Consider the following 14678-nt stretch of genomic DNA (forward strand, 5'->3'; position numbering starts at 1 on the left):
GTTTCAAAAAGGTTGGTGACCCCTGATGTAGTGGATATGCTCTGGTGTCAATTTTGCTCTACAATCACATTGATAACCCACTTTTTGCATTAGTCTGTAGAGCCGTTACCTTAGAGATTGCCCTTAATTAAATGTAAAAAAAAAATAAATCTTTGAAGACAAACTTCCCATTTTTTTTTATTAATTATTTTTCCCAGACGCGTTTGAAAATAAACTTACCTACTCAGTGGTTAGAGTGTCCGCCCTAAGATCGGTAGGTTGTGAGTCATACCAAAGACTATAAAAATGGAACCTATTACCTCCCTGCTTGGCACTCAGCATCACGGGTTAGAATTGGGGGTTAAATCACCAAAAATGATTCCCGGCCGCGGCACCGCTGCTGCTCACTGCTCCCCTCACCTCCCAGTTAATCAAGGGTGATGGGTCAAATGCAGAGGACAAATTTCACTACAACGAGTGTGTGTGTGACAATCATTGCTACTTTAACTTTAACAAACATAGCCTATAGATGTACAAAGCCCGTTTCCATATGAGTTGGGAAATTGTGTTAGATGTAAATATTAACGAAATACAATGATTTGCAAATCCTTTTCAACCCATATTCAATTGAATGCACCACAAAGACAATATATTTAATGTTCAAACTCATAAACTTTATTTATTTTATTTTTTTTTGCAAATAGTTAATTTTGAATTTCATGGCTGCAACATGTGCCAAAGTAGTTGGGAAAGGGCATGTTCACCACTGTGTTACATCATCTTTTATTTTAACAACACTCAATAAACGTTTGGGAACTGAAGAAACTAATTGTTGAAGCTTTGAAAGTGGAATTCTTTCCCATTCTTGTTTTATGTAGAGCTTCAGTCGTTCAACAGTCCGGGGTCTACGCTGTCGTATTTTACGCTTCATAATGTGCCACACTTTTCGAAGGGAGACAGGTCTGGACTGCAGGCGGGCCAGGAAAGTAGCCGCAGTCTTTTTTTTTGCAAAGCCACGCTGTTGTAACACGTGCTGAATGTGGCTTGGCATTGTCTTGCTGAAATAAGCAGGGGCGTCCATGAAAAAAACGGCGCTTAGATGGCAGCATATGTTGTTCCAAAACCTGTATGTACCTTTCAGCATTAATGGTGCCTTCACAGATGTGTAAGTTACCCATGCCAAGGCACTAATGCACCCCCATACCATCACAGATGCTGGCTTTTGAACTTTGCGTAGATAACAGTCTGGATGGTTCGCTTCCCCTTTGGTCCGGATGACACAATGTCGAATATTTCCAAAAACAATTTGAAGTGTGGACTCGTCAGACCACAGAACACTTTTCCACTTTGCATCAGTCCATCTTAGATGATCTCGGTCCCAGAGAAGCCGACGGCGTTTCTGGATGTTGTTGATAAATGGCTTTCGCTTTGCATAGTCGAGCTTTAACTTGCACTTACAGATGTAGCGACAAACTGTATTTAGTGACAGTGGCTTTCTGAAGTTTTCCTGAGCCCATGTGGTGATATCATTCAGAGATTGATATCGGTTTTTGATACGTTACTGTCTAAGGGATTGAAGGTCACGGGCATTCGATGTTGGTTTCTGGCCATGCCGCTTACGTGGAGTGATTTCTCCAGATTCTCTGAATCTTTTGATGATATTATGGACCGCAGATGTTGAAATCCCTAAATTTCTTGCAATTGCACTTTGAGAAACATTGTTCTTAAACTGTTTGACTATTTGCTCACGCAGTTGTGGACAAAAGGGTGTACCTCGCCCCATCCTTTCTTGTGAAAGACTGAGCATTTTTTGGGAAGCTGTTTTTATACCCAATCATGGCACACACCTGTTCTCAATTAGCCTGCACACCTGTGGGATGTTCCAAATAAGTGTTTGATGAGCATTCCTCAACATTATCAGTATTAATTGCCACCTTTCCCAACTTCTTCGTCACGTGTTGGCATCAAATTCTAAAGTTAAACTTTATTTTTTTGGCAAATAATCATTATCAGTTAGAACATCAAATATGTTCAACATTTGTACAACATTCAGTACACCTGCCCACTCTCGGATTGAAACAGAGCTGAATAACTAAGAATCTGCTTTTACAGCAATTGTCACACGCCCGTGTTATTGTGCATGCTACAATTTAGATGAGAATGATGCTTTATCTTACCTTTTTCAAGGACTCTCAAACCTAGAAAATGTTGCAATGGAGTTTAGTAACTTATCCTGACCAAACAGACCCGTGTAAAATGTTGTAGACAGAACATAACATGGAACTATATTAGAGCTCCCAGAGCAGATATGAGATGAGGAAAAGTGACCAGCTAATGTGTAAGTCAGTGAAATAGAAAATCCTCATGGGTCATCTTTAAGATGACTTATGAGCTGAGTTCAAAAAGCCAAGGAGATTTGGTGGCGGGTATGCAAATGTGTTTTTAACATGTTACAGCAAAACGTGCAGCCCACCAGCAGCCATCCAAACCAAAGTGTGAGATGCCCCAGTCTGTACTTCTTCCAGTCAGCGGTGAGAAGTCCACAGCCAGCCGTCATGGTGGATGAGTGTCAACACTTGTGTGAAAGCATCACCAGCTCTGCCAGTAACTCTCAGCAAAATCTAACCATGGTGCACAAAGTGAGCAACAACCTTCACTTTTTTGCTTCTTTCCAAGCCTTTCACTTGCTTCTTCATGCTTCTACGTACACTCTTTTTAACAGTCCTGACAATGTCCTATTACTTGCTTCTTCATGCTTCTATGTACACTCTTTTTAACAGTCCTGACAATGTCCTATTACTTGCTTCTTAATGCTCGTACGTAGTGTCCAACACTCTTTAACAGTCCTGACAATATACTGTTGCACACACTTATCAATCAATCAATTCCTTTGTCATTGTCATAACACTTAAAGACCTACTGAAATGAGATTTTCTTATTCAAACGGAGACAGCAGGTTCATTCTATGTGTCATACTTGATCATTTCGTGATATTGCCATATTTTTGCTGAAAGGATTTAGTAGAGAACATCGACGATAAAATTCGCAACTTTTGGTGCTGATAAAAAAGCCTTGCCTGTACCGTAAGTAGCAGACGATATGCGCGTGACATCACGGGTTGTGGAGCTCCTCACATCTGAACATTGTGAGAGAGCGATTCGGACCGAGAAAGCAACGATTTCCCCATTAATTTGAGTGAGGATGAAAGATTCGTGGATGAGGAAAGTGAGAGTGAAGGACTAGAAAAAAAAAAAGACTATACAGTGGGAGCGATTCAGGTGTTATTAGACAAATTTACTAGGATAATTCTGGAAAATCCCTTATCTGCTTATTGTGTTACTAGTGTTTTAGTGAGATTATATGGTCGTACCTGTACAACCTGAAGGTCGGCCCCGCACCAGTCGCCTGGTGGTGGCGATGCCCATCTCTGCCCTTCGCAAGGAACCCTCTTCGAAACACGATCTTTCGAAAAAATCGCTGCATAATACACTGTACTTTGTGTGTGTGGTCCAATCCAACCGTGTTCGCTTGACCGCTCTGTTCCATATTAAAGCTTCACCGTCATCTTTCGGGAATGCAAACAATAAAACACCGGATGTGTTTGTGTTGCTGAAGGCGGCCGCAATACACCGCTTCCCACCTACAGCTTTCTTCTTTGACGTCTCCATTATTCATTGAACAAATTGCAAAAGATTCAGCAACACAGATGTCCAGAATACTGTGGAATTATGCGATCAAAACAGACTAGTTATAGCTGGGAACGATGCTGGAACAAAATGTACTCTACAATGAGTGACGTCACGCGCACGCGTCATCATACCGCGACGTTTCAGCAGGATAGTTTGGCGCGAAATTTAAAATTGCAATTTAGTAAACTAACCCGGCCGTATTGGCACGTGTTGCAATGTTTAGATTTCATCATTGATATATAAACTATCAGACTGCGTGGTCGGTAGTAGTGGGTTTCAGTAGGCCTTTAAGTCATACATGTCAACGAGATTTTGTTTGAGCTTTGTCTAGCGGCATAGAAACTGCATTGATGTGCAGGTTGACTATAGTTTACAGTTTAGCATTGTCAAGAAGATTGCGAACAGAGGAGCGTGGGTGTGCGAACAGTCAGATGCCTGATGGGTGTTGCGTGGATGTTGCAGCAATGTAATGTCCAGAGCACAATTATTGAGGCGGTGAAGAGTGAGGTAATAAGATGGTCCGGGGAAGCAAAAGGGTAAGCTGGTCATTTAGCAATCTCACAGCCTGTGAGACATTCTGGTGGTCCTGGCACGAATCGATCTATACCTTTTTTTTTTTTTTTTTTTTTTTTTTTTTTTTCCCAGAGGGTAGCAGGTTGAACAGGCCATGTACTGGGTGGTATCTGTCCTTCAGGATGTTTCGTACGCTCTTTAAGCAGCGAGCTGTGTACATGGCACTCATCCCTGGGAGTATCGTCCTTGTAATTTTTCCCCGCCGTTTTAACCACTCACTGGGTTCGCTTTAGTGCAGCTAGCAAACCACACTAAAAAGCCGTAAGTTAGGACACTGCTGATGACACAATCTTAACAGTTTACTGTTGATTTCTGCGGAATGTTTGCGCGTTTTAGTTTCCCTCCAAAAAACAAAACACCTTGTTTGTAGGGGTGTGGGAAAAAATCAATTCGAATTCGAATCGTGGTTTTCACGTTGTGCGATTCAGAATCGATTTTCATTAAAAAAATATATATTTTTTTTTTTCGATCCAACAAAACAATACACAGCAATACCATAACAATGCAATCCAATTCCGAAACCAAACCTGACCCAGCAACACTCTGAATTACAATAAACAGAGCAATTGAGAGGAGACACAAACCAAAAATAAATTTTAACAACAGTATCTATATTAGTTATAATTTCAGCATAGCAGTGATTACAAATCCCTCTGGCATTATCATTAGACATTTATAAAAAAAGAACAATAGTGTCACAGTGGCTTACACTTGCATCGCATCTCCTAAGCTTGACAACACAATGTGTCCAATATTTTCACAAGATAAAATAAGTCATATTTTTGGTTCGTTTAATACAGGGGTAGGGAACCCATGGCTCGAGAGCCAGATGTGGCTCCTTTGATGACTGCACCTGGCTCTCATATAAATCTTGGTTGACATTGCTTAACACGATAAGTCATGAATAATTCCGCTGGTAATCACAATGTCAAAAATATTGTTAAAAAAATAAAACATTCTCATGCATTTTAATCCATCCATCCGGTTTCTACCGCACCTGTTAAATAGGTCGCATTAATGGTAATAAGTATTTTATTTATTGTTGGTTAGCTTCAGAATAACAATTTTATTAAAAAGAATAAGATACTTATTATACTCTAAAAATGTTGGTCTTACTTAAAAATGCACGCATTTAGTTGTATTCAGTCATAAAAAAATATTATATGGCTCTCACGGAAATACGTTTTAAAATATTTGGCTTGTATGGCTCTCTCAGCCAAAAAGGTTCCCGACCCCTGGTTTTATAGTTAAAACAAATTTAGATTACTGCAATCAGTTGATAAAACATTGTTCTCTACAATTATAAAAGCTTTTTACAAAAATCTACTACTCTGCTTGCATTCTGCAGACTGGGGTAGATTCTGCAGAATGAATGAATAGAGAATCCTTTTGAATCGTGCAAAAATCGATTTTTGAATCGAGAATCGTGTTGAATTGGAAAAAAAAATCGATTTTGAATAGAATCGTGACCAAAGAATCGATATTGAATTGAATCGTGGGACACCCAAAGATTCACAGCCCTAGTTGTTGGGCCTTTCCGACTGGAGAAGCAGTCTTCATGTCCCAGCATAGATCTTCTGTTATGGTCACCCCTAAAAATTTGACCCTTTCCATGAGATTGCTATTGATTAAAAGTGGGGGGGTGTTTTTTCTGCCCTTTCCTGCTGAAGTCTACAATTAGTTCTTTGGTTTTGTTAGTGTTAGAACCAGGTTGTTTTTAGCACACCATGAAGCCAGCTGTTGGACCTCTGCACTGTATGCTGTCTCATCTTTGTTACTGATGAGCCCGAGCACTGTGGTGTCTGCATATTTGACAGTGAGATTGGATGTTGAAGTAAAAGTAAAATTTATGACTTTTTAGGGACTGGCACACAGACGTACAGTGCGCCAATAAACCTTAAAGGCACTGCCTTTGCATGCCGGCCTAAACACATATCTACGGCTTTTCACACACAAGTTAATGCAAGGCATACTTGGTCAACAGCCATACAGGTCACACTGAGGGTGACCGTATAAACAACTTTAACACTGTTACAAAATATGCGCTACCTTGTGACGCCACACCAAACAAGAATGACAAACACAAACACTCAACCTCCTCATGCTCTCTCAGGGAGAGCAAGTCCCAAATGCCAAGCTGCTGTTTTGAGGCATGTTAAAAAATATAATGCACTTTGTGACTTCAATAATAAATATGGCAGTGCCATGTTGGCATTTTTTTTTCCATAACTTGAGTTGATTTATTTCGGAAAACCTTGTTACATTGTTTAATGCATCCAGCGGGGCATCACAACAAAATTAGGCATAATAATGTGTTTTTACTCCACGACTGTATATATCAGTATCGGTAATTAAGAATTTGACAATATCTGAATATCGGATATCGGCAAAAAAGCCATTACCGGACATCTCTACCTTTAAGCATAGTCCACAAATGTTCGATTCAGTTGAGGTTGACGACTTCCAAAAATATTTATTCTTAGTTTGGTTCGGAACTATATGCTATCCAATAGTTGTTTGGTTTGGGACTATACCTTATCAAATAGTTGTGCTTAAAAATCCTTTGGAACACTTGCGTGTATTAATATCCTTTACGTTATTTTTTACACCACATTTTAAGAATTTAAGTCAATCTGATTAATAAAGTGAAGTTAAAAAACTATCCCACTATGTGATGAAAAATAACAGCACAGACATCACGGTCTGGAAAGTGGCAGTGTTATTTATGTTACTTTCCTGAAAACATTTCCATTTCAACCCTCTCGGCATGCAAATTTGACTCGAAGCTGTTTGTGTAAGATTATCACATGTGTTGTGTAATCCAGTGCCTTGTCTTGTCTTTCAGGACGAACAGCCATTTTCCAAAGTGATGCCTGTAAATGGTATGTCTTTACAATTATTTCTACACTCACCCACACTTGGTACAGCTGCTTAAAAGAAAACCCTTTGATCATGTATGTGAAATGCAAGAGTGATTCTTGGCAGGTGTAAACAGGTTGGACTGGACCACAAGTCTTTAGTTGGGAGGAGATGTGAAGGTGTGATCACATCCCACTTGTTTGATTTCAGGAGATTAATTAAGAGAAAGAGACCAGTCAATGAGTCATTTACAATATCAAGCTTCTTGACCATTTTTCACATTTAATGAGGTACTTTCGGGTTATTTCTAGCTGCAAATTATAATCAGCAAAAAAGGAATACATTTACCGTATTTTTCGGATTATAAGTCGCAGTTTTTTTTCATAGTTTGGCTGGGGGTGCGACTTATACTCCGAAGCGACTTATGTGTGAAATTATTAACACACTACCGTAAAACAGGGGTCACCAACCTTTTTGAAACCAAGAGCTACTTCTTGGGTACTGATTAATGCGAAGGGTTACCAGTTTGATACACCGTTAAATAAATTGCTTGAAATAGGCAATTGGCTCACTTTACCTTTAATAAATAAATGTGTATATATATATATATATATATATATATATATATATATATATATATATATATAAAAAATGGGTATTTCTGTCTGTCATTCCGTCGTACATTTTTTTTCCTTTTACGGAAGTTTTTTTTGTAGTGAATAAATGATGAAAAAAACACCTAATTGAACGGTTTAAAAGAGGAGAAAACACGAAAAAAATTAAAATAAAATTTTGAAACATAGTTTACCTTCAATTTCGACTCTTTAAAATTCAAAATTCAACCGAAAAAAATGAATCGAAAAACTAGCTAATTTGAATCTTTTTGAAAAAGAAAAGAAAATAATTTTTGGAACATCATTAGTAATTTTTCCTGATTTAAGATTAATTTTAGAATTTTGATGACATGTTTTAAATAGGTTAAAATCCAATCTGCACTTTGTTATAATATATAACAAATTGGACCAAGCTATATTTCTAACAAAGACAAATCATTATTTCTTCTAGATTTTCCAGGACAAAAAATTTAAAAGAAATTCAAAAGACTTTCAAATAAGATTTAAATTTGATTTTACTGATTTTCTAGATTTGCCAGAATAATTTCTTTGAATTTTAATCATATGTTTGAAAAAATATTTCACAAATATTCTTCGTTGCAAAAGCGAAAATGAAGAATTAAATTAAAATGTATTTATTATTCTTTACAATAAAAACAAACAAAATACTTAAATTGATTTAAATTGTCAGGAAAAAAGAGGAAGGAATTTAAAAGGTAAAAAGGTATGTGTTTAAAAATCCTAAAATCATTTTTAAGGTTGTATTTTTTCTCTAAAATTGTCTTTCCGAAAGTTATAAGAAGCAAAGTAAAAAAATAAATGAATTTATTTAAACAAGTGAACACCAAGTCTTTAAAATATTTTCTTGGATTTTCAAATTCTATTTGAGTTTTGTCTCTCTTAGAATTAAAAATGTCGAGCAAAGCGAGACCAGCTTGCTAGTAAATAAATACAATTTTAAAAAATAGAGGCAGCTCACTAGTAAGTGCTGCTATTTGAGTTATTTTTAGAACAGTCCAGCGGGCGACTCATCTGGTCCTTACGGGCTACCTGGTGCCTGCGGGCACCGCGTTGGTGACCCCTGCCCTAAAATATCAAATATTGTTTATTTCATTCGCGGAAGAGACGAAGAAAATGTCAGCAATCGTCACACACACGTCAACCAATAAGATTTCGGCAGAGAGGTTCATGGCAGAAGTGCATTGTGGGTCATGGGATGCTAACTGCTATATGCTATATGCTACTGCCGCAGCTATTAAAATGGATCATTTCATCGTTGGCGGTAACTTATAAAAACTGAGAAGGGCTGAACAAAAATGGCACTGAAAAGGAAATCATGTACTGCAGATTACAAGACAGGCGGATCGGTGCGGCGTCTTCAGTAATGCGGACGTTGTATCGATCCGTTGTGGTGAAGAAGGAGCTGAGCCGGAAGGCAAAGCTCTCAATTTACCGGTCGATCTACGTTCCCATCCTCACCTATGGTCATGAGCTTTGGGTCACGACCGAAAGGATAAGATCACGGGTACAAGCGGCCGAAATGAGTTTCCTCCGCCGGGTGGCGGGGCTCTCCCTTAGAGATAGGGTGAGAAGCTCTGCCATCCGGGAGGAACTCAACGTAGAGCCGCTGCTCCTCCACATCGAGAGGAGCCAGATGAAGTGGTTCGGGCATCTGGTCAGGATGCCACCCGAACGCCTCCCTAGGGAGGTGTTTAGGGCACGTCCAGCTGGTAGGAGGCCACGGGGAAGACCCAGGACACGTTGGGAAGACTATGTCTCCCGGCTGGCCTGGGAACGCCTCGGGATCCCCCGGGAAGAGCTAGACGAAGTGGCTGGAGATAGGGAAGTCTGGGCTTCCCTGCTTAGGCTGCTGCCCCCGCGACCCGACCTCGGATAAGCGGAAGATGATGGATGGATGGAGATTACAAGCTGGACGTAGTGAAATATGCAGCAGAAAACAACAAGAGGAAGTGGCACATACCTTTTTAGAGTTGGCAGAGTTGTTTAGAAGCGACATCGAGGAAGAAGATTTCATGGGATTTATCGATTAGGAGTGACAGATTGTTTGGTAAACGTATAGCATGTTCTATATGTTATAGTTATTTGAATGACTCTTACCATAATATGTTACGTTAACATACCAGGCACCTTCTCAGTTGGTTATTTATGCCTCATATAACGTACACTTATTCAGCCTGTTGTTCACTATTCTTTATTTATTTTAAATTGCCTTTCAAATGTCTATTCTTAGTGTTGGGTTTTATCAAATAAATTTCCCCCAAAAATGCGACTTATACTCCAGTGCGACTTATATGTTTTTTTCCTTCTTTATTATGCATTTTCGGCCGGTGCGACGTATACTCCGGAGTGATTTATAATCCGAAAAATACGGTAGATATTTTACTGATGACTGGTTTGAGTCAGGGCTTCACGGTGGCAGAGGGGTTAGTGCGTCTGCCTCACAATACGAAGGTCCTGCAGTCCTGGGTTCAAATCCAGGCTCGGGATCTTTCTGTGTGGAGTTTGCATGTTCTCCCCGTGAATGCGTGGGTTCCCTCCGGGTACTCCGGCTTCCTCCCACTTCCAAAGACATGCACCCTGGGGATAGGTTGATTGGCAACACTAAATTGGCCCTAGTGTGTGAGTGTGAATGGTGTCTGTCTATCTGTGTTGGCCCTGTGATGAGGTGGCGACTTGTCCAGGGTGTACCCCGCCTTCCGCCCGATTGTAGCTGAGATAGGCGCCAGCGCCCCCCGCGACCCCAAAAGGGAATAAGCGGTAGAAAATGGATGGATGGATGGATGGTTTGAGTCATTTCAAGGGTCAGAGGCACACTTAGGAAGTCAACCTGGATTGGGGTTCTCTGCATTCAGCTTTTTAGACTCCTTTTTTGCAAGCGAACGATGTGAATTGATGAGAAACAGGGAGGGTTCTAAAACAGAATATAATCCAATAAATACAACCGGGAGGGTTCAAAAGCAGAATATAATCCAATAAATACAATGTCACTTTTTTTTGCCAATGAAAATTAAATTGGAGAATGTCGATCTGGAAATAGAGTTTAGAGCTGTTGTGTCAAAATCAGGAAATACAATCGTAATCAAAATAATTTCAGTTGTCATATCCACAATTAAATGCAATTTGAACATTGCCAACATTGAAGCCCCATCTCACATCTTCAGTAAGACTATTCCACATTTTAGGAGCATAAAAGTTTCACCATGTTTAGTCTTGACTCTCGGCACCAACAGGAGACCCATACTTGCCAACTCTCCCGAATTTCAGAGCCCCTCCTGAAAATCTCCCGGGGCAACCGTTCTCCCGATTTCCACCCGGACAACAATATTGGGGGCCTGCCTTTAAGGCACTGCCTTTAGCGTCCTCTACAACCTGTTGTCACATCCGCTTTTTCTCCATACAAACAGCATGCTGGCCTATTCACATAAAATATGCGGCTTTTGCACACGCATAAGGGAATACTTGGTCAACAACCATACAGGTCACACTGAGGGTGGCCGTATAAACAACTTTAACTCTGTTACAAATATGCGGCACATTGTGAACCCACACCAAACAAGAATGACAAACACATCAGCACCGTAACACAACAGAACAAATACTCAGAACCCCTTGCAGCACAAACTCTTCCGGGACGCTACAATATACACAACCCCCGCACCACCCTCAAGGTTGGCAAGTATGAGGAGACCTCCCTGAGGTTCTCAGAGCTCCAACACGTCAAATGGACTTTAGCACAAGACTTGAACACAAGGAGTGCAGTTTTAAAGTCATTGGGGTAACATGCTGGTATATGCTAGTTCTAGTCGGGACACGAGCAGCAGCATTTTGCAGGTAGTGCAGCTGGCTTAGAGAGTCCAGTGACAAAGTCATTACAGTAGTCTTCATTTGGCATGGATGAGTCTTTCTACACATTATTCCTCTTATTTTGTCATTTTTTTCAGGTGGTAAAAAGCTGCTGATGTTCTTCATGTGATATTTAACCTTATTAATAGGTTTCAGGTACAAGGTCTCCAGGTGGGGTGACTTCATAGTTTCTTTGCTCCTGTGGGCCAAAGACAATTTACAGTGTAGCATGCAGCAAGATGCTCTTTTTAACCATGTAAATCAGGGGTGTCCAAACATTTTCCACTGAGGGCCACACACAGAAAAATCAAAGCAAGCGGGGGCCATTTATTTAAAAAAAAAAACAATCCAATATATGTATAAAAAATATACATTTAGGCCTCCACTCAGGCTTGATCCCGGGGACCCTAAAGGGTTTTGGTAAAAATTGTTAAAAATGTGTCATTATTCAGTATTATTTTTTTTATTCAAGTTTTAAATCCTTAGATCAACATCAAGTCTGTCAATATGACGTTTTTAAAGATTTAAGTTGTATGCTCTTTTTGTCAAAGAAAACTGTTTTTTTATGGAAAAAAACACAAAATATGCAATATTTCCAGCCGATAAAATTTTTGAGTAGAATATTTTAGATTATATAATTGGAGCTGTAAAAAGGTCAACAACTCATAACACCATTGATTTTAATTCACTTTTATTTTTTGTGCAATGACACTTAAAAACAAAACACACTGATCCAAAGGGGTCCAACTCATTAAAGTGTTAAAAAATATATATATATTTTTTTTTTACTGTTTACTTTTAACACAATGGTCTCGAGATAAACTTCAGATCTGTTCGTCTAAGATTTTTTGTAGTCTATTTTTGTTTGTTCGTTTTAGGCCGTTCTTTGGAAAAAAAAAACAGCTCAGTTTTCTATATGGCAAACACAAACCTTGAATAGGTCAATAATTCGTAATGAAATTGATTTTGATTCACTTATTATTTTTTTAAAGAAAGAAACGGCCTGCATGGCAGCTTTGTGTTATTAGAGTAAACATAGCAAAATGTTCCTCTTATATTTTACATTTGCTCTTTCATACCACTTTTTATTTTTTTTCCATAGTATTTTTAAAATGTGCCGTGGGGCCGTTAAAAAAATGACCTGCGGGCCGCACTTCGGACACCCCTGATGTAAATGAAATGACCCAAGCCCGTTATCTAAAGGCAAGTCTTTGATTCCAGGTGTCCAGTCTCTACGGGAGTGCTTCCAGTATTTCGAGGACGTCGACTGCGATTACCACAAGAAATTCTTCCGCCAGCTTTGCATGAACGACAACGTGATCAAAAGCAAGATCCATCTCCCGTATGATGACAGGATTCACGAGTTGCTGAACATCTGGTTGGAGCGAGAGGGGAAAGAAGCCAGCTTGAATGAGCTCCTGAGCGCACTTTTGGAGTGTGACCAGAAGCAAACAGCTGAGATGATCAAGAAGAAAGCCTTGGAAGAAGGTCATTACATTTTAGAGAATAAATAAAGCTCTAATTATTGGAAGGTTTTTTTTAGTCGGTTTGACGGGTTTTACTCTAATTCCGGATAATCCTGATCGAAAGACTGCATGAGCAATATATTTATCTTGTACAGCAGTGGTCGCTAAAATCATTTTTTTTTAAAATAACTACAATGTGCATTTGCAGTGTATTTATTTTGGAAATGGAATTGTTTTAATCTATTACTAATGTATTGTCATGTCTGTACTAATATTACTATAGTTGAGTACTGCTGATGAATTGCAAGATCTCACAGTTGTAATAATTGTAACAGCACAGTTGTAATAGTTAGTACATTGTAGTTGTTACAGCACAGTTGTAATAAGTGTTACAGCACAAAGAGCAACAAATTGAACCAAAGTGCACTTCTGAGCTCCCACTTGAATGCAAAATGTTTGCTGTTGAAATCATGACACTGCAGTTTTACACGAAATGAATATGTTTTATTTTGACTGCTTAATAGCTGTGATTGCTTTTCTAACAATTGCTTTTTTCAAGTGTGTCTTTATTTCAACCTCAGGAATTATTTATTGTAAGACGAGCAAAGACACATTTCACTTGGTCAGGAATGTGATGTTTATGGTAATTAATGCTGCTTTACTCTGCACAATGACTTAGTGTTGGAACAAATGTACAACCTCACTGGGAGTCAAAACGTACTTCATGAAGTTTTTCGAGGTTTCCTATATATTTCTTCTCCGTTGCAAATATGTATGAAATGCACTTTGGATATTTTTGCTTGAGTCAGTTACTCCGTCCATCCTCCTCCGCTTATCCGAGGTAGGGTCACGGGGACAGCAGCCTAAGCAGGGAAGCCCAGACTTTCCATTTTCTTTTCAGTTACTTCACCCTCACTAAATATGTATTCCTAACTACTTAAGTAGTACAATTTGAGTCCTTATGAGGTGTTCAGCATTAGATTGGAATACTGCTGTATTTTGAGTATTTTTTATTTCAAAGTTCAGAAGATATATTAAAGTATTTCTTACTGTTTTGCATACTGTGTTCTTTTGTGTGAGTGCATTGTGTGATTTTTTTTCTTTTTTTGTGGCATAATCAAAATATTGGAACCATTTCAGTTTCAGTAATGCAGTGAAACTGTTCACAGTTCTGTAGTTCATGTCACCATTGAGAACCTGAAGAATCAATTGGAAACTGACACTAGACTCGCACTTAATAGTACGATGGATCTCTTTCTCCATGACATCTGACTACAGTAAGCGATTATTAAGCTTTTGTACTTATATACTTTTATGTTATTTCTCTATAACATCAGACTACAGTAGGCCATTATTAGGCTTTTATACTTATATACTTGTAGCCGAGGGTACTGGGTTCGCCTATACTGCGTACTTATCAAATACAATAATACACTGGAGACATTAGAGCAGGTCAAGTAGCCACCACTTCTTTAATTTAATAAAAAGGGTTAGTGGCCACATGCGTGGACAGCGCCATTTAGCACTTATTTCCAAAATTGTGTACACTACTGAATTGGGGTCTTATGGCTGCTTATGTGGACTCTTATACTGCCATCTGGTGGTGTCGGAAGAGTATAACATACAATGGAATT

At 39.1% G+C, this 14678-nt stretch overlaps 1 protein-coding gene across 3 annotated transcripts in view; it reads left to right on the forward strand.

Annotated features, from left to right (window-relative positions):
* Positions 1–14103, forward strand: part of hdr (hematopoietic death receptor) — a 37123-nt gene extending 23020 nt beyond the window's left edge. Inside the window, exons 8-10 of one of the 3 annotated variants that reach the window (XM_061906955.1) lie at positions 2436–2618; positions 7087–7123; positions 12800–14103. In XM_061906955.1, the coding sequence (XP_061762939.1) occupies positions 2436–2618; positions 7087–7123; positions 12800–13092 (513 nt within the window). In that variant the 3' untranslated portion in view covers positions 13093–14103. The remainder of the gene's footprint in view (positions 1–2435; positions 2619–7086; positions 7124–12799) is intronic. The other 2 variants (XM_061906956.1, XM_061906957.1) reach the window with 2 other exon arrangements.
* The last annotated feature ends 575 nt before the right edge of the window (positions 14104–14678 follow it).

Source organism: Nerophis ophidion, linkage group LG07, assembly GCF_033978795.1.
Source record: "Nerophis ophidion isolate RoL-2023_Sa linkage group LG07, RoL_Noph_v1.0, whole genome shotgun sequence".
Lineage (NCBI taxonomy): Eukaryota > Metazoa > Chordata > Actinopteri > Syngnathiformes > Syngnathidae > Nerophis > Nerophis ophidion.